The sequence below is a fragment of the Cyprinodon tularosa genome, unplaced genomic scaffold (genome assembly GCF_016077235.1).
Source record: "Cyprinodon tularosa strain WSP-4 unplaced genomic scaffold, ASM1607723v1 ctg277, whole genome shotgun sequence".
Taxonomy (NCBI): Eukaryota; Metazoa; Chordata; class Actinopteri; order Cyprinodontiformes; family Cyprinodontidae; genus Cyprinodon; species Cyprinodon tularosa.
The window spans coordinates 1,042,536-1,068,167 of NW_024038982.1; the positions used below are offsets into that span (position 1 = coordinate 1,042,536).

General features: G+C 38.0%; 3 protein-coding genes across 4 annotated transcripts; 2 read left to right on the plus strand and 1 right to left on the minus strand.

Annotated features, from left to right (window-relative positions):
• Positions 1–274: 274 nt before the first annotated feature.
• On the plus strand, positions 275–3,633 carry LOC119786699 (RIIa domain-containing protein 1). The gene is made up of 5 exons (XM_038290178.1): positions 275–455; positions 558–634; positions 2,385–2,431; positions 2,812–2,923; positions 3,602–3,633. The coding sequence occupies exons 1-4, from the start codon at positions 369–371 to the stop codon at positions 2,874–2,876; spliced, it is 276 nt and encodes a 91-aa protein (XP_038146106.1). The 5' UTR covers positions 275–368; the 3' UTR covers positions 2,877–2,923; positions 3,602–3,633.
• Positions 3,608–19,161, plus strand: otoa (otoancorin). Of its 2 annotated transcripts, none has more exons than XM_038290176.1 (29): positions 3,608–3,782; positions 4,862–4,919; positions 5,044–5,114; positions 5,511–5,532; positions 5,755–5,803; positions 6,099–6,237; positions 7,161–7,214; positions 7,303–7,496; positions 7,562–7,695; positions 8,384–8,502; positions 8,608–8,732; positions 9,448–9,556; positions 9,675–9,890; positions 9,968–10,138; positions 10,250–10,390; positions 11,320–11,369; positions 11,577–11,697; positions 11,790–11,908; positions 11,997–12,138; positions 12,361–12,554; positions 12,633–12,723; positions 12,812–12,941; positions 13,902–14,101; positions 14,401–14,550; positions 14,625–14,770; positions 15,068–15,204; positions 15,282–15,379; positions 15,796–15,955; positions 16,820–19,161. In XM_038290176.1, the coding sequence occupies exons 1-29, from the start codon at positions 3,747–3,749 to the stop codon at positions 16,900–16,902; spliced, it is 3,459 nt and encodes a 1,152-aa protein (XP_038146104.1). In that variant the 5' UTR covers positions 3,608–3,746; the 3' UTR covers positions 16,903–19,161. The 2 variants fall into 2 exon arrangements, with proteins under 2 accessions (XP_038146104.1, XP_038146105.1); XM_038290177.1 differs by having other exon boundaries at positions 14,628–14,770.
• Positions 17,801–25,294, minus strand: znf687a (zinc finger protein 687a). The gene is made up of 11 exons (XM_038290175.1): positions 25,164–25,294; positions 22,909–24,757; positions 22,404–22,665; positions 22,154–22,314; positions 21,687–21,871; positions 21,392–21,568; positions 21,133–21,295; positions 20,832–21,050; positions 20,635–20,747; positions 19,821–19,923; positions 17,801–19,728 (listed from the first exon to the last, which is right to left on the minus strand). The coding sequence occupies exons 2-11, from the start codon at positions 24,736–24,738 to the stop codon at positions 19,105–19,107; spliced, it is 3,837 nt and encodes a 1,278-aa protein (XP_038146103.1). The 5' UTR covers positions 24,739–24,757; positions 25,164–25,294; the 3' UTR covers positions 17,801–19,104.
• Between the last annotated feature and the right edge of the window lie 338 nt (positions 25,295–25,632).

Sequence of the window (25,632 nt, forward strand, 5' to 3'; positions counted from 1 at the left end):
GGAAGGTAGGTGTAGAGTATTTCTCTTATAACCTGTCTGTTTAATTATAGATAAAATTTATTTGGTTGTGCTCTGTCATATTTTGGACAATTATAAATGAGCCCATTTCTAATATTTTAGATTTTTTTATTATAGTTTTAAGATTAAAAGAGTTTCCACAGCTGTGGACTTTAAATGTACATTAAATCATAGTTTTATTCAGCAGACCTTTAATTTTTTTCCTGACTCAACTATGCCCCCTCGTGGGCAAAACTTTTAAAGCTCGTCCGCTGCCATGGCAACAGCTTTTGGGCAACAGGTGAGCGAATGTTGATGGCCGTTTGGCTTTTGATTTTGGTGGAGAAACGGAGGAAGACTGTTAAGAAGTAATGGCAGAAGATGGAAAAGGTGCTCCGACGACACGCAATGTTGGTCCTTTAAGTCCCGAGCAAGAAGAAAAACTGAAAGAGTTTAAGGTAATAAAAAAAAAAAAAAAAAAAAAAAGCTAACCGTGCGAGAGCTAGCTAAAATGGTGCTGAATGGTTGGATTATTCTACTTTTTTCCTTTTTTGGTTCAGATGCAGACAAGACTTGACAACGAGAGGTATCTGAGAGCGCATCCAGAGGTGGATGAAATTATTGGCGAGTTTCTGAGGTTGGTGGTAACGTCCTTATCGGTTCCACTTAGTTAACTGCTGAAAAAACAATTAATAAAATCACCAAAGTTCACAATGCAGAGCTGATTAGATAGAACAAACTAAAAAATAGAAAAATAAAGCCAGGTTTTTATTGTTACAATTAGTGTGATCAGTGTTGTACTAGTTATTAGGAAAAAAAGTACAGTTTTACACTTTAATTTCAAAAAGTGACTAAGATATTTTATTGATATAATGTTCCAACTTAATTTTCTTGTCCAAAGTACCATCTCAAATACAAAGTACTTTTTTTAACTCTTGACTCGCAGAAACTTTTCACCCAAATTTTAAGGTTTCCGTCCCAAAGGGAAATTAATATTGCAGTAGATTATAAATTTTTAACCGGTTGTTGAGGGCTAAAGTTACTCTGTTGCTTAACAATCAGATGAAGAAGCTCATTATTGTCCATAATGTTCTTCATTGATGAAGAATTTCTCTTTGTGAAATAACCTCCAGAGGTTCTAGAGGAGATCTTAGCTTGTTATTAGCTTGTTGAGGCTTTTTTAAAGCCATTTGCTCCAATACTGTTACTCCAGCAGATAATGGAAAAAGAGATCACACTCTATAGAAGATATTCAGCATCTTGCTGCAAACACTGAAGACACTTATTACATAACAAATTCATATAGACTTTTTTAAAGATAATTTAAACTCAAACCTATTAAATAAACCTTACATGATGCATTTTCATTAGTTTAATAAAGCTTATCTATATAAAAATACATAATTCTTATGTTTATGTATTTAGAATTCATGAAGTATACTCACTAAAAAGTAATACTAATGAGTATATTATTTTCAATGCACAAAATGTATTTTTTGAACTCCATAAAGACAACCCTGATCATTTAGAATGTGTTAAGTAATGAAATTACATCAATCTTAAAATTTGGATGAAATATTTATGTTAGTATACAAAAGATAACAGCTGCCTAAAACAAAGACACATCTCAAATGCAGAAGCCGAGAGCACAGCTGTACTTGACTGCTATGGACAACAACAACCTAATAGTGCCTAACTGAAATTTATTAACTTACCGATAGTCATGAACCCAGGGCAGACTCCAGAAAAAATAAAAAATACGACAGGATTTTTTTTAAACACTCAAGAAAAACACAATTGATGCCCTAAAATTAGCATTATAACAGGGGGAAAACCTTCAAGTATTTTGAAGGTGATAAGAAATAAGTTCAATACCTCAGAAGCTTTTGAAAGTAGCCACAAAAATAATCCATCCTTGAAAGTCCTTGTATTTATACATCTAAAAAAGAAAACAATGGCAAAAAAATATGCAAGGAAATATAATCTTTAGGATCGACACAAAAAATAGAAGCTCTAATCTGAGTTGTTCAGATTGAGCCAAGGTTTAAAGACAAATTGGTTCAAACCTTCCTCTTTGATAAATCCAGAGAGAAATGATATTACCGCTATCATCTGGACAAAATTCATTATGCTGTCAAAATGGCAAGTAATTACACACTAAATATCACAAAATACATTTCATAAAATGAAATATTATACACAGTATATTATACAGAGTATTTCCCTCAGCAGTTGTACTATGTAAGAACATTTACAGTAACTTTATGTTGCTGAGGTCAAAATAAACTGAAACTTTGGAAATGCTGTCAGTATGATTCCAAATGAACTGTAAAGCTGTTGTTCTTTGTGTTAAAAACATGTTCTTACCTCAGTTTTTCATCTAACAGACAATTGCTGGTTAAAAGGCCGTCAGACATTGAGGAATTTGCTGCAGGTAAACTGTAAACATGAAGGCATTCATTATTGCTCCATTCATCCTTCTTCACATTCTATTCCTTCACCTGAGTTGGATCTTAGCAGACATAGTTTTAAGAATTATTCTTAAAAATATGTCATTAGTTTTAAGAATAATTCATTGTCATGCCATGTCATTATTAAAAAATTATTTATATTGTTTTTTTGTTTTTTTGTTTGTTTACAAAGATTGAGGCCGATTAGAGATATATAAAAATTGAATTTATTCTGTCATTGTTTAGAAATGAGCATGATGTATGTCTGTAATAAAATAATGGCCACTAAAGAGCAAGATTAGAGTTGGTGGGGATTTAGTCAAGATCAATTTAAACGCTGACAACTGTCAATATCATTTTTCAGATCACTTTTCTTCCCTAAATGATCCTTCTGGCTCCAGAATAACAGGAAACAATGATGAGGATTGAAAGCTCCAATATCATCTACCTTGATCCTTCTGGAGAGACACATCAGTGTATGCATGGGTTCTGTATATAAAACAGTGGCTTTGTTTCATATTCATTTGTTTCCAAATTCCTATCAATGCTTTAAAGGCTCCAACTAATGCATTACTGTAGAAAGATTAGTTACTCCTATGGGATTTGATTTAATTTTATAAAATCATAATAGTGATTTATGTTAGCCATAATCTAGTTTGATTTTTTAACAATATAAATTTGAACTGTTTTTTGGGCTTATATCAACATTGGTTCAAATGAACTATTAACTTTCCCTAAAAGTATAACTTCCTCAGCAAGCTTCCATGTTTCTATTCTTAGACTTCTCCATACTTTCTGTTACAAGCAAACAGCAAAATCACTGGTATATATTATTTGCGTTAGGAATTAGGAAGGGTTTACTGTTATAAGCTGTAGCGTCCTGCCATTCTCATGTTTCATCATCATGTTTACCTGCGTCATTTCGTGAAGTTCTGAATAGAGCTTTTAGTCGGTATTTTGTTCGTCTTGCTTATATTGCAGTGGTAGATTTCAGGTGGGGAACAACTTTCTGGTTCACTTTGTCCCTCTGGTTATTTATCAGTTTTAATTTATTGACATTTAAAGATGCTGTAATGGAGGCAATTATACTGAGAATTCAGTGTTTATTATGCCAGCTGTCTTAAAAGCATCAACTGCTTTCTTTACTTCTCCAGAACAACCCAACCACCCCCCTCCCACCCCCAAACAGAAATGACACAGTAGCACACCTGCTTTGAATAAGCCAGGGATTGGTAGAAACTCATCTGGCTCACATCAGACGAGGGAATTAGGCAGGACAGGAGCACGCATTCTCACTCTATGCAAAGGATCTACACAGAAAGAGGTGGAAAATCAGTGAGTAATAACTAACTTAACTAATATCACTTAGCTTCATTGTGTTTTTCCTTTTTTTGTTTGCCTCCTGCTTTTTATTTTATATTTTTTTTATTAGCATACAGGTAAGGACTCACCCAATCTGATAATAACTTGTAATTTAACTTGTATTTAATTTTGCTTGTTTCTGATTGTAATTGTTTTAATTACATAAGTCCCTTAATATTCATTTATTAACAAAGAAGAACTTACTACTACAAATAGTGAGATGGCATTAACTTCTAGTAATAACACATTTGTAAAGAAATTAGCTTGTTCAGAAAGTTTTCTTTTTTTTCAAATGCTTCATGCTTTTAGTCAGATGCTTAATTCTAAAAGTAAAAAATAAGTTTTCTATTAGTTTTTGCTTGTATTCAGTGTGTGATAATTTCCATTGCAAGACTCAAACCTGTTATCTGTGAATCTAAACATATATGGTCATGATTAACAATTTTACAGCAACTTGTTTTTGCTTTCAGTCAAACAAACACACAACTTTGACTCTCTGGTAAATGGGTAGTTAGTGTGTTGGTTGTACTTCAGTACAGTTTCCTGAGGTCATTAGATATATTTGAATAGGAATTCAAATCACAGGAAAGAAAGCAAAGGCTAAGATGCAAATGTCTTGGTTAGCGCACCTGGCCTCATCAAAGCTCAAATACAAGAACTCAAACGCTTTGCGAGGCTGAGATTTGGAAAGATAAAGTAGGCTGTCATAATTAAAAGGTGAGTTAGCAAATCTGTTTTTTCCCTCCATGTTGTCCTCGATTGTCCTCAAGTTTCCCTCAGGATGAGTAACATGAAGGGTTACCAGGGAGGTATGATTAGAAAACCTCAGAGGAGGAAGTTTGTCACTAAACTGCAGGCGACTCACTTGGAGACAGGTTCCATAACAACCAGGTACCTATAAAAGTAGAGAGTCCTACTTTATGTCATGGAAAAATATAATCAAAGTGGAAATGTAACTAAAGAATAATTTAACCAGAGTTTTTGGTCATATATGGGAATGTTGAAGTTCTTACAATGTAATAATTTCTAACAGACAGTCAAAATTTCTGCAGATGTCTCCAAATGGAAGAATGTGCTTTTTTGTCCTCATTATGGCCTGCACAGTCTTTGGTTAGTAATGAATTGTCACACACAAACAGCCTACTTTTTACTGTTTTAGTAAATGTTTTAAACACACTTTAAATAGCACTTTTTAACAGTTTGCATTCACCGTTGTATTTATATTGGTTTTTAGCTACTGTGTTTACAGCTGGGCCTGCAGATGCGGCGTCTGCAGATAATAATCCCTTCATGGCTAAAAAAATGGTAAGAAATGTCCTCAATAAAAAGGGTTTTAGTGGAGAAAATTAAGTTAAGTTAAGGTTACAAAATAACCTTACGATGAGTAAGGTTACTTACTCATTGTTGATTGAAAAAAAAAAAGGGATTATTGCTATTTTGGATATTAAATTCTTAAAACTTGAACCTGAGTCTTTTTTTTTTTGCTTATACCAACTTTAAAGTGATTTGTTTATTTTTTTATTAGTTAAAATACAATAATTTCTTCCCATAGTTTCTAGTCTATACAGTATTTAAAGCACATCATGTGAAATTTTTGGTGTCAGTTTGTTTGTGCGTGATAAGCTGGAATCTTACTGAACACAATATAAAATATAAATATATATTAAATATATATAAAAAAGTTCTTTTTTCTCTCATTAGATGATGAAATGCTACAATCAGGGTAAGGAAACACTGATTCTATTTTTTTATAGCAAATTTTTTTCATTGCTGTTGGAATTTAAACTTCACCATAAACTTACCATGAATCCAAATGACGCATTAATATGAGAGAAGGCACATGGACTGTGTCATGGTGTATAATAACAATCTCAATATTTGCACAGCAGATGTTTGTTTTTGTTTTCATTGTGCAACACATAAATGTGGAAGTTTCCCATTACAGGATACCCTTTGCCTAAGATGACTCTGTTGAAAACCATCTTCAATAACAGGTAATTGTATGGTACAGTCTGTGGTTTTCGATCTGTTAGGTTTCCATTAGAAATGGCTGGTAGCAGATTAAAAAGCACATAAAGCACGGCAGGTGATCTTTTGATCAGCTTAAAGATTAAAATCCCGGAAATTATTATACACTTTAAAACCATTACTTGAAATAATATAGGAAACACGTATCAATGTATATATACAGTATTTAGAGAGAAAAAAGAGATATTATAAATAATATTGAATAAAAGTGATATGCTCACCTGCTTTTTCTCTTCATTTTCATTCTTGCTGTCTTTGTAGTAACCCATTAGAAGGAGGCCGAGCTGTTGACCAGTCCAACAACCTCCTGTCTACATTTCTTCAAGTCCAGGATTTGGTGACTGGGGTCACAAACAAAAACTCCCCGAATGCACTCCCCATGGATGCTCCAGAGACCTGGGTGTGAATACATCCTTTACAAAAATACATCTACAAACTATATCTTTTATGATAACAATAAAATAAGGGGGGAAAATAGTAAACATATACATGATTGAAACTTAATCTCAGTGTCTGAAAATTAAATCAGATAAAACCTATTTAGGTCACTCTGACTTTGATACTTTTCACAAGCTTCACAAGCTCCAACCTTTGCTCATTGTTCCTGGTAGATCCAGTGTCATTGGTTCTGGTTTGTAGGCTGCCTTGCTTTCAAACACCTTTTCAGCTCTTACAAAATTTCATAGGACTTTGATCAAGCCTGCTTGATGGCAACCTGAAAACTTTGATTTTGTTATAATTAATCCATTCTTTCTAGTCTGGGTTATGATTAGGGTAATTGGCCATAATGGAAGTCTGACCTGCACCTGAGCTTTACCTTTCTTGCTCAGGTCTTGAGATATTTATTTGATATTGACACATCAGACTAATTTATTCACCATGATATATATTGTGACGTCCAACACTTTCTGATGTTCCTCTATAACATAATACCACCTTGCACAGGAATCAAAGTTTGAAAGGTGGTTTTAGGATTGTTAGCTCCTACCCCCCTTTCTCATTCTGGCTGAGCCTCAATCAAACTCAATTAATTTCTGTTAGTCTATCACAGAGTTACAAAACCAAAGCTAGGCTTCTCTACATTGTTCAAGTACATATTTAAAAGAACTAATTCAATAAACTAAACAATTAAAAAAAGAAACCCTAGACCTAAAATGTTTAATATTTAGTCTGATTTCCAGAGTACGGTAAATTTACATTAAAAATCTTTATACAATGAATGTAAGCATATGATTCAACTGTATAACATATATATGATTCATTCAAATAACTTTATTTACTCATGATACTTAAAGATTTTTTCTTTCTTTTGTGAAAACCAAGGTGTGGAATTGCAGTAACCTTCCAGCAGTAATAAGGATGATAAAGAACTCTGTGGTCAGTACAGTAAAAAAAAAAAAACGTTTATTAATCATTACTGATTTGTAGCAGTTGAACTTTCTTGCTTTTTGGTTTGCCCCCACAGGACCCATCCTGCTGCTATATGAAAGCTTTCGTGGCCCCTATGTCCTGGGCCATGTTGAGAGCACAGCCTGAAAACTACTTCAATTCCAGTGACTATAAAACACTACTGTGGGCTGCCAAACCTGTGCTGGAAGACATACCCTCAGCAAGAATGATGCTCCCCGCCAGGGTTGGCAAGGACAACATGGGACCTATGTGAGTATAATAGGACTTCATTTTATGGTCTTCTTCCAAAAACTAAAGCCACCATTTTCTTCCAGGATGAACATGCTAACAGAAGTCTACACCGTCATGACTGAGGAGCAGCGGGATAAAGTGTTAAACTGGGCTAAAGAACAAGTCCTGCAGAACAACTTTAGCTGTACAATGAGGCCATCATCTAGGCCAAGATCAAGTAAGGGATTCTAAGTCAACAACTCAGCATTTACATATTCTCCTACACTTTCTGTTGACATCTTTTCCTGTCATGGTCAGTGAGTTACACGAAGGAACTTGCTTGCTTTTCTAAAATAACTCAGGTGAACGTATAGGAGAGAGAAGGAATAAAGAGAAGAAGAGTGTGAAAAAAGGAAGAACTAATTTCCTTCTAAAAAAAATTTTAAATAAAAAAGAAATCCTGAATAAATATACCCCTGAAATACTCAAAGTAATAAAACAACCAGAGACAGAGAGATGAAGAAAAACACATGATCAGAATGTATAGAGCAAATGGTGAGATATTTCATGGAAAGTCTTAGGTAAAAGATCACGATGGAAAGTTTGACTATATCACAGGCTGAAAAGCAAGACACTGGGTGTGGCACCAAGAAATGAACCTTGTTAGATTTTTCCTGTTCCAGTTCTTACAGAACACATGCAAATCTTAAACCTTGTTTGTGGTCACCCAGGTCTTGTCTTCCCAACTTAGGATGACGAAATATGGAAAGCTGTAACTTAAAACCTGCTGTGCTGACTCTTAAAACATAGCTGTTTGTTAGACATTGCAGTATAAGCAAGCCTGATGTGCAAAACGTTTGTTGCTGTTACTTTTCCTATGCATTAAGCATCAACATGTATTGTGTTAACCTCTTTTTTTTTCATAGCAATGTTGGAAAGCTGCAAACCGACTTTAGAGTGGCTGGACTCTGAGACGCTGACCATGATGGGGCCATACCTCTCAAATCTAAGGCCAGACGATGTAGATTCCTCTCCAAAAGAAACTGTAAATTGACCTGCAAACAATGCCTTAACACTCCTAACACTGGTATTATCAAATAGAAGCTCATACAGTATTTTCTCTAATGGTGTCATTTATTATCTCTTCCAGCTGTGTGGATTCTTCCTCTCAGGCCAGTTAAGGTCTAACATGACAACCAAGATGAACCCCAGCCTTGGCAGGAAGTTTCTTCAGAGAATTAAGGAGTGCTCTAATGTCTCAGAGCAAATCGATAAGTGTGTATTTATTTGTATTCCCCTTACTTACATTAGTTTTTGCTTTGTTTTTGATACAGTATTCCTAATTAAAGTTATAGAGGAGAATTTTTGCACATTTAAAAAAAAAAATCACCCTCTCCACTTTAAATAAAAATGCACATGCACAACCCTGTACCCACTCCTGAGAGGGAACCCCTATTAAACATGTGCAAGAGCATGCACAAGCCCATTTCTCCTCATGCACGCTCCATTTAAAAGTTGCTGTATGAATTGCTCATACAAGCTTACTCACCAAAAGAAGATTTGCAATTTTTCCACTATGTCAGAGTGGGTAAGTGAATATGGGGACGAACACATAGGATGGCCGTACATAAACATATCACCAGAATGACTGACAATTAGAAGGACCAGTTATTTTGATGATCATCCTCCACTATACCTTTAATTATTTCCTAAAACAAAAGGGTGAAAAGTTGTAACTTACAACATTTTTCCCACCCTGTTACTTTAGCCCAAAAACCTCCACCATTGCTTTTGTCTATTACTTCAAATTTAGTACGTAAATCTTGGTAACAAATGTAACAAATGTCAGTGATGTAAATACTTGCCGTCTGCAGTGCTTAGCACTGTGGTTTTCAGTCTTAAAGTCCCCTTAGTAGGTGGAAATTCATAAGTTGACATTAAAGAAAGCTAATACGATTTGATAAGATTGTTTTTAATGACTCATTTCCAGGCTTGGCCCTCTGGCTTGCTATTACGATGCTTCAAACTTGACTCCTAGCTCTAGCAAGAAGCTCCTCTCCCTGCTAGATGACTGTGACCCTAACCCCACAATATTTGAGGTATCTTTCATTTTACCAGACTTACCTAAACTCTTGTGTCTCCATTGATTTTTCAAATACAAAGAGACAGACCTGCATTTCCTCATCTCTCTGTGTTGTTCATGTCCTCTAACCAAAGCTGAAGAAGCGTCTTGTGAACAGTGTGATGACTGGTTCCAATAAATATCAAGAGCTGCGTGACCTTGGCAGCAGCGTTACTCTGCTGTCACCCAAACAACTTTCAAAACTCACAACAGAAAATCTCAAAAGTGTTCTTGAAAACTTGGAAACTGGTGTGAAATGGTCCAGGAGCCAGCTGCGTGTTCTGGTTAAGAATCAGCTGGGAGAGAAGAAGGTGATTCCTCAAAGATAATAACTGGTCTTTTCTGTTCGTTGCCTCCCTAATGTGTTTCTGACTTTTATTCTTCTCAGTGTGATAAGCTTTCAGGTGAAAAGCTGATGGAGCTTCAGTCAGTTGCAGCTGGTTTGCCAAGCTGCGTTTTAAAGAATGTGAAGCCACAAGATATCCTGAGCAACACAGAAACCATGAAGACCATCTCAAAACAACTGAGAAAGGGGCAGCTGAAGACCACGCTGCAGGGGGTGAGTAGTAAGGAACAAAAGGACGGATACAACATATACACTCAGAGCTGTCATTTGAAGCATTTTGTTGTTCTGGTTGACAGTTTCTTGATATTTTTTTTTTCCTTGCAGCTGAGTGAGAATGTCCCTCCCTCCGAGCTGGTGCAGAAGTTGGATGGCCCTTTACTTCGCAGTATTTCTCTGAAGGCTCTAAAGAAAGCAAATATCAGCTCTTTAGAAGAAGTGGAAAATAAAACCTGGAGTCTGCCACAGGTAATGTGCATATTACCAGATTTCCTTTGAAGCGTGGACAAGATCAGGTATTAAGATCATGTTCACACTGCGGCCTGAAGTGACCCAAATCAGATTTTCTTTGTCAATATGCAACCTGGATGGATCCATCCATCATCCAACCTGTATATCATTAATACTCGACAAAGATCAATATTCTGCACCCTGCTATTGCCGAATTATCCAATGGGCATTATGGGCACATGCCCAGGGGCCCACTAGGGGCCCTTTCACTCTTAATCCAGCCCTGATCCTCTGAAGCAGAAGCAGGAAGAAAAACAACATTCATTGTGGAACATAATGAGAGCAGTCTTTCTTTTCGATCTTCTTAAAAAGTTGTTGTTAATCTGCCGGCCCCGGTTGGAAAAGAAATTAAAGATCACAAGATATTCCCCACCGTTACCATCCATGTTTACTTCCGTAAATACAGAACATGTTGACTGCTTGTGACTTCATTGAGTCCTCTTTTTTGTATACGGGACAATTAAGCTGTATGAATGCAATTCACAAAGGAGATCACATAGAAGTCGCATATATTTGGAAATGGGATTGACTACGCAAAACAATCAGCAAATGAGCATTAAGGCCTGCAGTGTGAAAGTAGCCTCAGTAGGAAGACGAGAATAAAAACAGAAAAATTGGTATGTTCCATCCATCATCCATCCATCCATCCATTAGTCCATCCATCCATCACTCACCTTTTAAAAATAGATAATTTTGTATGGAAAATGTATAGCATTTATATGTAAGCTATATCAATTTCATATCTTCCGTTTTTCACCAGCTTGTTATACCATTTCTGTTATAAAATGTATTTATCTTTATAAAGTTGTAAAGATTACCTCTTAATGAAATAAAAAGAAATGGGATTTTTTTTATAAGAATTCTTTGCAATGGTTGCTTCCTCTTAGGCTGCCTATTTGGCAAAGAAGATGCATGACCAAAAGCAGCTCCACTACAGGTAATGGCAACAAAATTACGTAGTTTTTAGTTTTAGAAATAGAATTCTGTTTTTGGGAAGATTTTAATATTAAAATGCATTAATGCTAATCACCATCCAAAGCCTGACTTCTGATCTGTGTTGGATTCTTTGCAGTTGTGGTCATATATTCTCCTATGTCACTCATTACACTCAGTTTTTTATTTATTCTTTTTGTTTCTGTGATAGGAGGCTGAATTCTGTCTTCCAGGGCATAACCTGCAACATGATTGATCAAGTAAATGACAGCTATGTCCTGGATATGGCTCAGTCCATAACAGAGACTCCACAGTGGCTTTCCAAATTCCAGGTACATGATTGCTACCCAAGGGGTCTTCATAATCTTAAACAAGCATACATCATCAGGTATATCTAATGACAGTGCACCTATTGACTGTTCAGGCACAGTGTGCAGCATGGAAGGTTTTTAATACTTTGGAGAAGGAGAGGCCAGATTATTTCAAGAATATCACTGTGCTGGAGCTGGAAAGGATTCCCACTGTGCTACTGATTCATCTGCTGTGAGGAGACAAGCACACAATTATACTCTGATCAATGTAAAAGCTTTTGTTTATTTATATGATATATTCTCTGTTTCATTCATGCCAGACCTTCAAAAATAAAGGAATTACCTCAGACTTTGTGCCCGGTCTTCCTCGGAAAGATGGAAATGGCCGACCTGACCTCCCTGCCTCCTCGTGCCCCATCACGTCCTGCACTCACCGAGAGAGCTCTGCGTTGCCTGCTCAATGTATATATATATATATATATATATATATATATATATATATATATATATATATATATATATATATATATATATATATGCACGTATTAAAAAAAAAAAAAAAACATTGATTAAGACTAAAATCTGGATGGGGTATTTGGAATGGATTGAAGATTTTAAAAATTATTTTTGCTGGAGTAATTAAGATTAAGATCACTTAATGACAGCTTCCTGTGAGTTGTTTAGGGGAAGAATATCTCTGGGTTGACCAGTCCAGATGTACCAAGGCTTGGCCCGCTCCTGTGCGAGATGAAACCCTCCACACTTCGCCTTATGGCCCCTGAAGTGTTGAAGTTCAGCCTCCAGGCCATGGCTTCCTGCGAACACATTCCTCAGCCTCACTGGACCGATCTGATCCAACTGGTCAACCAGGTGTTTGGGTGGGTGCAGCTCTCAGTGAATGCTGGAACTGCTTCAGGGGAGGTAACATCTAATGAACGAACATTTCTTTCCTGCAGGAGTCCCTCTGATTGGCCAGCTGAGACCATGGAATCACTGGGTCCGCTTATTCTGATGGATGACAATGCCACCTCCTCTTTGCCTAATAAAGTGTGTATGCTGCTTTTCTTTACACCGTTTTTACTTTACGTCACTAAAAAGTAATATGAACATTTTCTTTTCTTATGTGCCTTTTTAGCCTTGGATGAAGGATGTCCTTATTTACCTGAAGCCACGCCTTACCCAAATCTCAGATGCACTGAGAAAGAAGATCTTTGACCTCACCACCGACATCACTGCATCAAACGTAGCACGTAAAAGGCGAGCAGGTGAGGAACTAATGTTTTCAGGTTCTGACTGACAGAAGACATTTTTTGCAGTTTTATTCGGAGCTTTCATAGAAACTGCAGCTCCTGCTGATTACTCACATCTGAATTTGCTGGAATATTGAGAGATTTAATTTCTAAAGAATTATTTAGTTTATTTATTTGGCTCTAAGGGAAGGTAACACAAATGAGATACGTTTAAAACACGAGGGACAGTGATCCCTGAAGAGCACGGTGGAGAACCACTGTCTTCCATGAAAGCGCTGCCTTCAATTTTTAAAATTTAAACCTCTTCCTTCGCTGTCTGTCTTATTAGAGTGGTGTACCACTGGGCGGGATTCTCTGTGCACTTTCACTCTTTTTTCATTTTTCCTCTCAGCCAGCTAGTTTATTGCTTTGTTTTAGTTTATCATCCATACTGCTATAAAATACATATGAGTTCAATGTTTCCTAAGTATGTTTATATGCCTAAATATTTTTGTTTGGTCTTTTTTTTTTTTTTTTTAAGATATTTAATAATACCCTACCTAGTTTTTAATTACCGGTATCATAAAATATTTAGTGTTTAAATTCAAAATCCTTGGAGATAACCATTTTTAAAAGGATATAAAACCTGCTAAACTGTTTTGTTTCTAAACATTAGAACAAGAAGGAGCCTAAACCTTCTGGCAATTTTTTTTTAATTGCCAAAGAGGTTAATATTAAAATCTTTTTCCAGTTAAACATATGAAAGCAAAAGCTTTAGCTTAAATTGAACTTCCTTAACATATGTATTTTTACCAAGCATTTTGGTATGTTTTATATTTCAAGAATCCACAGTTTATGTGATTCCTGTTTTTGACATAAACATCTCTGACTCCCTCATGAAAAGGACTCTGGGAGAAATATTGCTAATGAAAAAATTCAGGCAATAACAAAAATTAATTTGTTTCTTACTGAATGCTCCTTTTTTGTTTTTCTCAGCTATTGAAGATCTCTCCAGCAACGGTACAGAACCTACAGTAGCATTTGTTGAAGAGCTGGGCCTGGACAATGTTTTCTGGACGGCAGCAAATCTGGAACTGCTGTCAAACAGCACATTCCTGGCTACTGTGGAAACGCTCGGGTCGGTCCCTGGTTACAGCTCCGACCAGCTGGACAGGCTCTATAGAAAAGCAGTTGAGGTACAGTCATCAAATTGATCTCTGGGGATGGTTCAGTGATTTAATTAGGAGTTTTTCTGTCTTCTTTCATTTTTATTCAAGACTTCCTGCATTTAGAAAATGAACACAATGCATCTCTAACATTTTTACCAGTTGAAATATTAAAGCTTATCATTGACCCAGAAACAGCACAAACAGCACAATATCTAAATTAATATGAAGAATTCTAAATGTCATCAGTTTTAATTCTTTACTTGTTAAAATAAAGAAATAAATCTTACTCACTGTACTCAAATAAACTTTCGTTTTTTTTACTGTAGGTTTTTGGCCCAGTAGCAAACATGACTGAAGATGTTATCGTTCAGCTGGGCTGTATTACTCAAGGCTTCTCCAACTCTGAACTGGAAAAGCTTCCATTTTCCCTGGACAGCCTGGATGAAATTGGCGCCTGTGGTTGGAGAGACTCACAGGTGAATTATAGAAATCGCTCTGCTTGACTGCAAATAGTAGATCAGTATTAACCACAACACAACTTTTGTCTCAGCAGTTAGCTTCCGTTTGGAAGGCTGTTGCTGAATACAACAATCTGACTGCAAAGCTGCTGGGATCAGCAGAGATGGTTCAGCTGAGCCGCTTCATATGTGGTCTGAGCTCCAAGGAAATCAGTCAGCTCAGTGTGGCGGCCTTTAGGTATGTGTCATCAATCTTTGTTTTTGTTCTGTGGGACAATATTTTACAATTGATATCTACAGATATTTTTCATTCAGACGCTAAAGTATTTGACGAATAAAAATGGGTAAAATTCCAGTTCTGAGATGAGTGACTGAGGTGAAAGAGGGATTTTATAAAAAAAAATATTGAAAAACAACTTTAGTATCAATATGTTCTCATTTTTTCATGCCTGCTTTTTTCATATGAGATGAAAAACTGTCTCTCTTGTTGCTGGCTGTGGATTAAGGCTATTTTAATGTTGGGGTTTTATCACAGTGATGCAGTGGGCTCCCTGGATGCTCCTCACTGTCCTGTCAAGGTATTACAGGAGCTAAAAAATGTTGCTATATCTGCATTTGGAGATCCCTGCAACTGGACCGAGGCTCAAGTTTCTGACCTGAACAACATCATTGGTAGGATTAGCTTGTCCACGGACTAAAAATCTTAATGTCTGAACAATTGTAATTGTTCCTTGTTGGTTTGTCTCCAGCTGGTTTGAATAATACCGAAATGGCTTCCCTGAGCCCCTCTGTCTTCCCCTTCATCAGCAAGAGCAGCATTTCCCAAATTCCTCCTGAAAACTTTGCTGTAAGTAGCTTCATCTGATCAGATTTTTGCCCACATAAAGTCCAGCCCCAGCTGTGTGTTGACTGCTCAAGCATAGTATCTTATATAATTAGGAGGACCAAAAGTGCTGCCAAAATCCACATAGTATATGTGGATTTTAGAGCGGCTCTGTGTAAAAGGTTTTACCCATTTGAAGTAAAGAACACTCAGTAATGCACGCATTCAGTGGTTTTTTAAACTTCAGGCAAAATGAAATAAAACTTTCAAATCTGGAAACTTCAGAATCATAAAGTCAGTTAGGTACGTCAAGTTAACCAAACAAAAAAATATATTTTTTACTTTGTAAAAAGTACATTTACCATCTTATTCTTGGCTCCAAATCTTAATAATTTTTCATTAATAAAGAATCAACATAAATGTTTCCGTTTCTCCTTCAGGCTCTCTCCGTTGTTCAGATGTTGGCTCTCGGTCCCGACAATGCTGCCATGGTGACCAGTGAACAGCGAGAAGTGCTAACAGAGGAACAATTGAGTGTTCTTGAGAAGGTGCGCACCGGTGAGAGCGAGGAGGGGAAACAGTCTCAGTCGACAGAGTCCGGTAAGAAAGTTTACGACTGAATTATCCTAAAATGTAGCCCTGTTCTATTTTTGTCTGAATTATGTTATGATCCAATGATCAACAACATACCTTCACATTCTAAAAGACATTTCAAATGTTCAGATTATTGATTAAAATAAAATAAAAAAAACATACAGGTCATTTGTAGTTAACTCTTTTTTATAAAGTAGCTTTGCTCACACGAACTCTCAAAAAAAGTAATTAATTCATGGATTATATCTGTTAAATAAAAACTATTCCTGACATTGGATACTATTCTTTATTACTGCTGACATTGTCCTCAGTTAAACTTAAGTTTTAGAAAGCTAATTTTTACCTTCTTTTTTGTTCCTTTTGAGTTGTTTTTTTTTTTTTTTTAAAGCTTTGTTTTGAATATTTTATTCTACTTATTGTTTTTCTACATGGTCTTATGTTTTTGTTTTTTAATTCTCCGGTTAGCATATTTAATGTATATTTAAAATGGGGTATACTAGATATTTAAAAACATACATTTGTCATTGTTTGGTACCAATAAAAGAGACCTGAATCATTAGTTGGCACTGGCCATGTTAGCCTAAATAAACCAAATTATATTTAAGGGAAGAAGAACTGATTTCCACTTGTACTAATTAATTTGTGTAAACATCGTATTGTTTGGTTATGATTACTGAAATATTTCTGGTCAAAAACATTCACTTTACCTAAGATAAATCTTTAAGCCTGAATTGAGCACTAAGATAAACATTAACATTAAAACAAACTTAAACTGTGACAGGACTGATGCAGATTCATATTAAGATTTATAAATATTTCAGCTGTAAAGGTCATCTTTGCATTTCCATCATATTTCATCCCTCTCTCCAGGAGCTCCTATGCTGAACCTGGAAGGAATCTCCACCTTCATGAAGCCTATTCTGGTTCTCCTTTTTGGATTCCTTCTGCTTTAAAGACGGGTCTGTTCCATCCTGGTGCAGAAACAGGAGTCATCCTCACGAAGCACTTTTTCACTATTTAATGTGTGTCGACTGTAGTTAAGTCTTGGATTATTTATACTGTGTGATTTTAGAGCTGGGTTTTAAATGCTTCTCACAAAATGACTTTGTAAACTGTTTAATGGTTATAACTGAGCTTCAAATATATGTTTATTGTAAGAGGTTATTTTGTTAAAATGAATGCTCTGTCTGGAATGGATCTACAGGAAAACTCCATATTCATGAAGTCTTTTCGGTTTCTTTCTATTGCATCAAATTTATCCTAACCAAAACCCTCTGCTCTCTGATTCTTCTAGATTGTTCTTGTTTATATTTAAGATTAGTATCTTTTGGCTTTGTGAATTTAATGGTGTGGTTATAGTGGGTTTTATCAGCTAAGCAGTGTATTAGCTATGAAGTATGAAATATTTCATCAAATGTATATTCTTAAGAGTATATTTATTAGATTGGAAGGGAATATTTGATGTAACTTGATATTTTGTTTAGGAAATTGTACATAAAGTAAATAGTAAAAGGTAAAGGATAACATTCAATAAAGGTCACTTGTTAACTCAAAAAAATAGAACAAAATTTAACTGAAGACAGTTTTTATTTTTAAGCAATAATGTTTAAATTAGAAAGTATTTTAGTGATGTAAATACAAAAATCACACTGAGGAGTAGGTTTGAAGCAGAGTAAATATCCCAAGAACATAAACAGAAACCAGACTGATTCACTAAATTATGGAAAACAAAAACTGAAATCTGTTAATGGTGGTCGTGGTTATGGCAGTCAGACAAGATGGCCAAGCCAAGGTTTCTATTCAGAAATCCTGTTTTATGTGATTTCACACACTGATGACATCCATCAGTTGCTCAAGAATTATTTTAATGTTTAACACAGAACTAAAGAACAGTCCTCAACATGCTATTGGCTAAGAAAAGGATAAAAAGAAAAAAGTTACATGTATTCTTGGCTTCCAGTGCTGTAAAGCAAAATTCATAGAAGTATTTACTTGAGTATCAAATGTTCGTTTAATTTTTCAGCCAATGAGAGGACAGTTAATTTTACAGAAAGTACATTCAATTCAGGTTTTCATAGATACAGTAGATCAGTCAAACTATTTGTGGACCCTAACTGTTGTTAGATAAAAAAAAAAAAATTCAATATGAAAATTTAAAATATAAATTAGTTTTGATCTTGTACGTCACAGTTCATCTATACAGTAGATTTTCCAAACATTTTTGTTTCTGTAGATATTTTCATCTGTGATTTGCCAGAGCAGAACTTAACTTTTCATTCAAAATTTTTGACCTTCAAAACCTTTTAACAAAACCATATTGACGTGCAGCCTCACTGCTATTTTGGCCCCTCGAACCTCTGATTTGAGTTTGAAAGAGGACATTGACACATTTCTGTGGAAAAAGATTACAAAACTCTTTAAAATAATCTAGTGTAATATAATCCAATCTGAATTGACATGTAAACATATATACATTTGGAAATAAAGGTTAAATTCCAAATAAAGTAAAAAAAAAAAAAAAAAGCCTTTTGTTACAGAAAATAACCTCAGAAAAGTGTTGTTTCATGATTTATGGGATATACAGCTAATTAAACAGTTTAACATTTTCTATTTAAACAAGCAAAAGGTAACAAACGGTCAGAGAAATATAGAAGACAGACATTTTGGAGTTTTGGAATTGAAAATAAGTAGAAACCTGCTTTAATACTCCATGAAAGATAAACCAGTTAGAAATAAAACACTTAGAACAGAAGTCAAACAGCTGCAGTGATTGTTAAGTTACACATTTTAGAGAAGGCCTGCTGATTCATCTACTTAAAATTCAACTCCGTATCAACAAACGTATGAAACTGTTTCTATGATCACAGCATGACTGAGTTGATGCAACAGTTTTCTGCAGGCACATAATTCATGTAAACACGGTCACAGCACTGAGCAGGCGGTTCTATCGGATCAGTATCGCCACAAAACAGTGAAAGTAAGCAGCAGATCCTGAGAATCAGAGGGTTAATTAAGGCTTTTCACAAACAGCAGTTATATAAACTTTAAAAGAACAATCTTTGGTTGATTTAGTGCATAGTTGCAGCCCCCCCTCACATGCATGACAGAATTAAAAAGGCACAGACAAATCAGCCGTTTCTTTTCTGTTACCCATTCTAGGTGGTCTTCCCTGCATTCCTTGCGATAATAAAAGCCATCCCATGAGTTCTGAAGTGTGTGTTGAGATCTGTTGATTTTTCAAAGTGTCTACCACAAACCTTACAGGCCAGAGGTTCGTCCTCCTCCTTCCCCTGACCTGCTAAAGGTTGACCGGAGGGTGAAGCTGGTTCTGAACATTTCACAGAGCTCCGGTCGTCATGGTTCTTGTTTCCAGCAGAGGGCGATGGAGACACACTGGAGGTTTGCTGGCTGTCGCTGCAAGCATCTTTGACTTTGTGAATGATGAAGCGGTGGCGGGACAGGGAGGACGGAGAAGTGAAGCAGGCTCCGCACTGCAGACACTGTAGGCCGCCGCCCTCCGCCCCCCCTCGCCTATGCTGGCTGATGTGTTCCAAGAACGTTGGCTTGTCCTCCGTGGTGAAGCCGCATGGAGCGCAGCTGAACCCGGACTCAGGCTGAGTGTAAGACGCTGGAGCAGAGGTGGAGGATCGGAGTTTCTTCACGGGGCTTGAGGTGTCAGTCGCCTCTGCTTCCTGCTCCATCTTCACAGCTGCTCTTCGTCTCCTGCGGGACACCAGAATGCTGTCCTGCTCTGAAGAGCTGTCAGCTCCGTCAGCTTCCTGTGTGCAGAAAAGATGTGAATATTTCATGTTTACCATCTAAATACCTGCAGCTTTGCCTTTCTGTTAGTCCAGCAATAAAAGCAGCTCACCATGAGGGAGTCCTGACCCGGGCTGGTCATGCTGTGCCTCATCTGCATGTGCCGCTCCAACATCGATCTGCTGCTGAAGGTTTTCTTACTCTCAGAACAATATCTAAAAATCACACAAACTCGTTTATTCATACTTTTAGTTTAAATACTAATGTTTTAAATGAAGGTAATTCTTAAGAAAAGAAAAGTATGAGCCGAACTTGTCGAAATCATTTTAGTAAATGTTCCACATCATTATCTGTCAAGTTTAAATATCAGCTGTGATAACATTTTATTCCCTCCTCTTCTCACTCATCTTGTCTCTATCAGTGACCTTTAGCATCTTAAGCAGCCATCAGCGCCCAGCACAGGCTGCAGTGAGACTGAATATGACATTAGTTTGGAAAATGCATCTAAAACAGCTCTGGGATTCTGCATTTCTGTTACAATCATGAGGTATTTGCAGGAAAAAAAATTAAAACAGGGCAGGCCTAGTTAGAGATTTAGATAGATGAATTGCCTCTATTATCATGATTTTTTCTTATTCATTAAGAGTTTCAATATTTTATTATAAATTACTAAAAATATTTGTTAAGATTCAGCTGTAGGATGATGCAATTTATTTTCTGAAGTCTCACCCTCATGGAAATTTCTCTAGAACCTTGGCCCTCATTCAGCAAATATTTTTGTATTCAACAAAACTTCACATCTTCCAATTCAATTTATCCAGCTGTTTTAAGCAGTTTGAAACCAGAAAAATTAATCCAAAAAAAAAGAATATCAAATGAAGAAAAGGAACCGGGGAGAAGTAAATCATATCGAGCTGCAGACTTACTGGCAACGGAAGCCTCGGTTCATGACTTTGTGCTTATCTCTGATGTGGCGCCTCATACTGGACGTGGTTGTGAAGGAGCTCTCACATTTGTTGCAGGGAAATTTCTTCAGGAACTAAAAAAAAAAAAAGGCTTGTTTATTTCTGGCTTTAATTCAATACCCAAAATAAAGCAGACGAAGCCCCAATGCCTTCCTGACCTTGCCGTGCAGTTCACCCATATGAGCAATGTATTCCTCCCGCTCTGTGTACTGCAAGTTGCAAGAACGGCATTTCCACACTGAAGGGGCTTTCATCCTTTCAGTTTTCACTTTGTCTTTATCTATCCATTCCTGTGAGCCTTCCGGTTTCCCAGGTAAATGTGGGGCAGCGGTCTGAGATGAATGCAGCTCTTCTTTTAACGTGGAAGTTTTGTGGGTCTAAAGTAGCAAGAGGGTGAAAAATGAAACATCAGTCAGGAAATATTTGGAAACCTACCTTAAACACACATTGAAAATATACCTTGAAATGATCCAGCAATGAATTCCTCTGAGAAAACAGCTTTGTGCACTCAGGGCATTTGAAGACGTGCACTTTCTGATTGGTTAAGTGAGTGTCAAAGTGAGAGTACAGCAGCGGCTTGTGAGTGTAAACAGTGTCACACATGACGCATTTATAAATCAGCCTGTAAGAAAAAGGGGACGAAACAGCTTGAGTCACTTCAAGGAATAAAGAGGAAGGCTGATCAGGATGCTAATAAAACATGAACGGAAGTTATTACATGGCCTTGATGTTAGTGAGGTCCGCATGTTGAGATGAGAGGTGGGTCTGGATGCTGGGGGCAGATTTGAAGGCCATGGGGCATCTGGGGCACTTGTGGAACATGTCACAATGAGCGGACTGGATGTGGGACTTCACAGAGTTCAGCCCCCCAAACACCACCAGACAACTGGAGCATCTGTGGGGAACATGATTGTAGAAGAGCAGAAATAGGACTTCATCAGCAAAAAAAATATACCTGTAAAATCACTCAAACCTAAACTCCTTATACATATGTAGTACTTAAGCGATGTTACCTGTAGCCAATGCGCCGGGAAAAGTGCAAGCAGGTCTCTTGTAGATGTTTTTGAAGCAGCTGCTGCTTGATGGTGACCCCACACTCTGGGCAGACATACGGCGGAGAGCTTTGGTGGATCCGCTGATGTGCTGCTGCACTGCAGCTGTTGGGCAGCAGCATGGGAGGAGAGCACTCTGTGCAGGACTACAGGTAGCAGGAGGGAAGGCAAGAAAACCATCATATAGATACGCTTTTTGTTGCTTTTTTGGGGACAGATCGAAACAGCAGTTTGTAATTATGAAAAAATATAAAATTAAAAGATTCATGGCTTCTATCATTTTTTTTTTTGAAGAAAAACGTCCCAAGGGCTTCTGCTGGCACCAGCATGTTTCTCCGTGAGGCCGGATGCTCAGGGAGATGAGCAGCATTGGTATTTCTACTAAACTGCGTTTTTCATTAAGATTTTAACTTTAAAATATTTCTTACAGTGCTTTTAGCAGGCTTGATCTCCTGAAAATGATCAGCGATCTCCTCCTTGCTGCCAAACTGAGCCTGACACTCTGAGCATTTAGCATTTGCAGACTGCTGCGTCTCCGTCTCTTTACTGGAAGGTACAGCTTGATGCGACAGCTTCAAAGTGACCTGGCCTGAAAAAGAAGAGATAGTAAAGCTAAAGAAAACAGACTTGAAAGTAATTTTTTTTAATTATTTAAAAAGGACACCGTTCTCATCTCACCCCCTGCTGCAGCTGTCGGTTCAGGCTGACTGATCATCTGCTCTACAGGTACAGGTTTCATGACCAGATGTGAGCACTGCATGATCAGGCCTTTCTCTTTGTGCTCTCGGGCGTGCAGGAGCAAGCTGCACTTGTTGAAGAAGGCCAGCCGCTTGGCGCAATGATTGCATGTCACCTCAATCCTGAGCGAGCGCCTGTCATAGTGCTGCGCCAAGCTGTGCTCCAGGGCGAAGGCGTCACCACACTCTAGACAGCGGTAACCCTGCGTGAGACATGAGAACTGGAAATCTGATGTGGATTTGGAGGATTTTTATGTTGACATTTCAGCTAAAGATAAATTGTCACAGAAATGAGACCCAGTCACTGCTATACACGAGCCCGTTAAAAATCATTAAGATCCTTCAAACTTTTTCACATTTTGTATTATTCAGATAGAAGCAAGTTACGGAAGAAAACAAACATTTTTTTTATTATCTTTGCTGCCTGTGAGTGTGTGAAATCTCACCTGTGCAGGAAGAGAAATGCCCCATTCTGCCGGGACTGGGGTGCTAAGGTCTGGTTTATAACAGGGGAGGAGGTTTTTGTTATTGAGGATTTTGTTGAAGGCTTCCACCAGGTTGGTCTGACTCTTCGAAATGATCGCCCCCGTGCTGTTGACTATAGATGCCGGTCTGTTGCTGGTTTGAGGAGCCAGAGGCGTTGGCAGGGGGACCCCACTGTTGAGAGTTTTTTTCCCAAGGCTGCGGAGGTTGATGGCCCCTGGGTTGTCCCTGGAGATGGAGGAGGAAGAGACGGGCGGCAGCGTTGTGGTTTTTGTGATGCTCACAGCCGTAGGGGACACTCGCTGCTTCCTCTCCTTCACCGTACTAACACCATCTCTTAATGCAGTTGCAGGCGACTCCACCTGCTGTGCCAACTTCTTTTTGGATTTTACAGTTTGGCTTTCTGGTGACGGTTTAGAGCTCTCTGCATCCTTAACGGAGGCTTTTGTGACTCTTTTCGGAGTCAGATTAGTAACTGTCCTCGTGATGCTGCCGGTTGGCATTTTGATTTTAACTTTAAGTGGTCTCAGAGGAGAGGGCGTCTCTGCGTTCTCGCCAGCCGTGTGGCGACCCTCTTCTGATTTTTCTTCATCTGCTGTCCTCTTTTCAATCAGATTTTCAGCTTCCTCTGATTTTTCCTCTTCGCTGTGCTCAGTTTTAGCTGGTTCGTTCCTGTTCTGTGGGGGCGCATCCTGATTCAGGTCTGGGCATTTAGTTGAACCCACGTCGGGGCTGCCGTTTCTGTTCAACAGAACCCCTGTTTCACTCGGTGGGGGGCTTTCAGGAGAGTCTCTCTCGTCGATCACATGCTCTGGATATTTCTCCTCTTTAACCCCAGCGATCGAAGGGAGGGGTTGTGGAGGTGTGAGGGGAGAGTCGGGCTGTTCATTCTCCTCTTTTGGGGATTTAGGCTTTGCAGAGAGATTAGGAGGTTGAGGGAAAAGAGAAGATGCGTTTTTTTGCATCTGAGGAAGATCAGGATGTACTTTCTCTCGCCGCCTGCGTTTTGGAGGAGAGAACATCATCGATTCTGGGCTCTCCTGAATCACCAGTGGGCTCCCAAAGTCAGGATCTGACTCGTCTTCAGAGTCCACGACACATTTCGTCTCATCTGTCAGTCTTCCATTTTCGTGTAATGCAGGAGGAGAGAAAGTATTTGCAGGTTTCTCCGGCTGAGAAGAGCGTGGGGTTAAGGAAGGTGGGGACCGAGGAGATGATCTGGTGGTACCACCTGCGGAGGTGGTCTGCGGGTACAGAAGAGGTGACAAACTGTCAATAACATCAGTGGTAGGTTCAGGTCCTGCATCGACCTCATTATCACTCAGTGTGGAGCTGAAAGAAGGAGGCTTAGACCATGGTTCTGTGTTGGCCTGTCCTGGATCGGTTGGATCAGCTTCCTCAAAGCCATTGGTAATCTGAGGCTCCATGGCAGCAGTGTTGGCAGGCAGTTTGTGTTCCAGCTCTGAAGTGAAATCCTCTAACTTGACTGGAACCTGAGAGGCTGAGACACTGCTTGGAGGATTATCAGTTTTATCCCTGGCAGGCCTCTCCTCGTCTTCCTTCTCCTCAGTAGACTCAGACCGAACCGTGTTCTTTACAATGACGCTGACCACAGGCGGTTCAGAGTTGGGGAAGCATGAGGCAGTCCCTTTCTTGCTTCCTCCGGGCGCATTAGTAACCCCTCCATCGCGCTGCTCGGCTGGATTGGACTGAATAGCCTCCTGTGCGTCAATGTCTGGCATGTCAAAAGCCGCTAGCAAGTCATCAAAATCAGGGGTCTTCATGTCCCCCATCGCCAATGAGCCCCAAAACCTGCAGAGGTAGCAGCTAAGTCAGTGATAGCAGCGGGAACTGCGCTACAGCTCAGCTAACAGTCGCGAGTTCATGAGTTTTAACCGAGAAGCTGGTGAATTAAATAAATTCATTTATCAAAAACAACGTGCAAAGCATTTGCATGCGTATTTAAAACGTATCCAAGAAAAAAACAGCAACGACGACAAATCAAATTCAGAGAAACAGAGCTGTCAAACTTTAGCTGCAACAAGTTGGAGCTAGCAGCGTTAGCCGCTAACTGTTAGCATCCCATGCTAACGCCCCCGAGGCAGTTAAAACGCTTTAATTTATCGAGTTAAGCACTCGGTTAGCAACGGTTTAATATAATCTACATAAATGCACGCTGTGCTTATTTGAACGCGTATGTGAGAGATGTTTATGCTACCTGACTGTTTGCGAAGTTGGTTCCTGACTTTTCCTGTTGGTCCCATCAGTTTTCCGTCAAAAACTCTGCGACGCTCCGCTCACGCGCTCAGCTTCACAGTCCTCACTACCGCAGACTCGGAATGGAGCTCTGAATTTCGCCAAAATTTAGTTTAATTTAGTTTATTTTTTATAGAAAGAGATAATATTAAGTACTATTGAGCAGGGAAGTACTTTAATAATTGTTTCAATGTTTTCCAACAGGTCTTAGATCATTCAAACACAAGTCTTTACACATAAAAACACAAAAATAATTAAAATCTTATTTCACTTTTACATACAATATACTAAAACGGTACCTTAGCTTTTTAGTTACTCTAGGATTTAAAGAGAAACAATGTTTGCTCAAAAAGGGTTAAACATGAGGCAATAATTATTTGTACTTGAAAAAGAATTATCATTTATAATTGTGGATTTGGTTATTTTTTGTA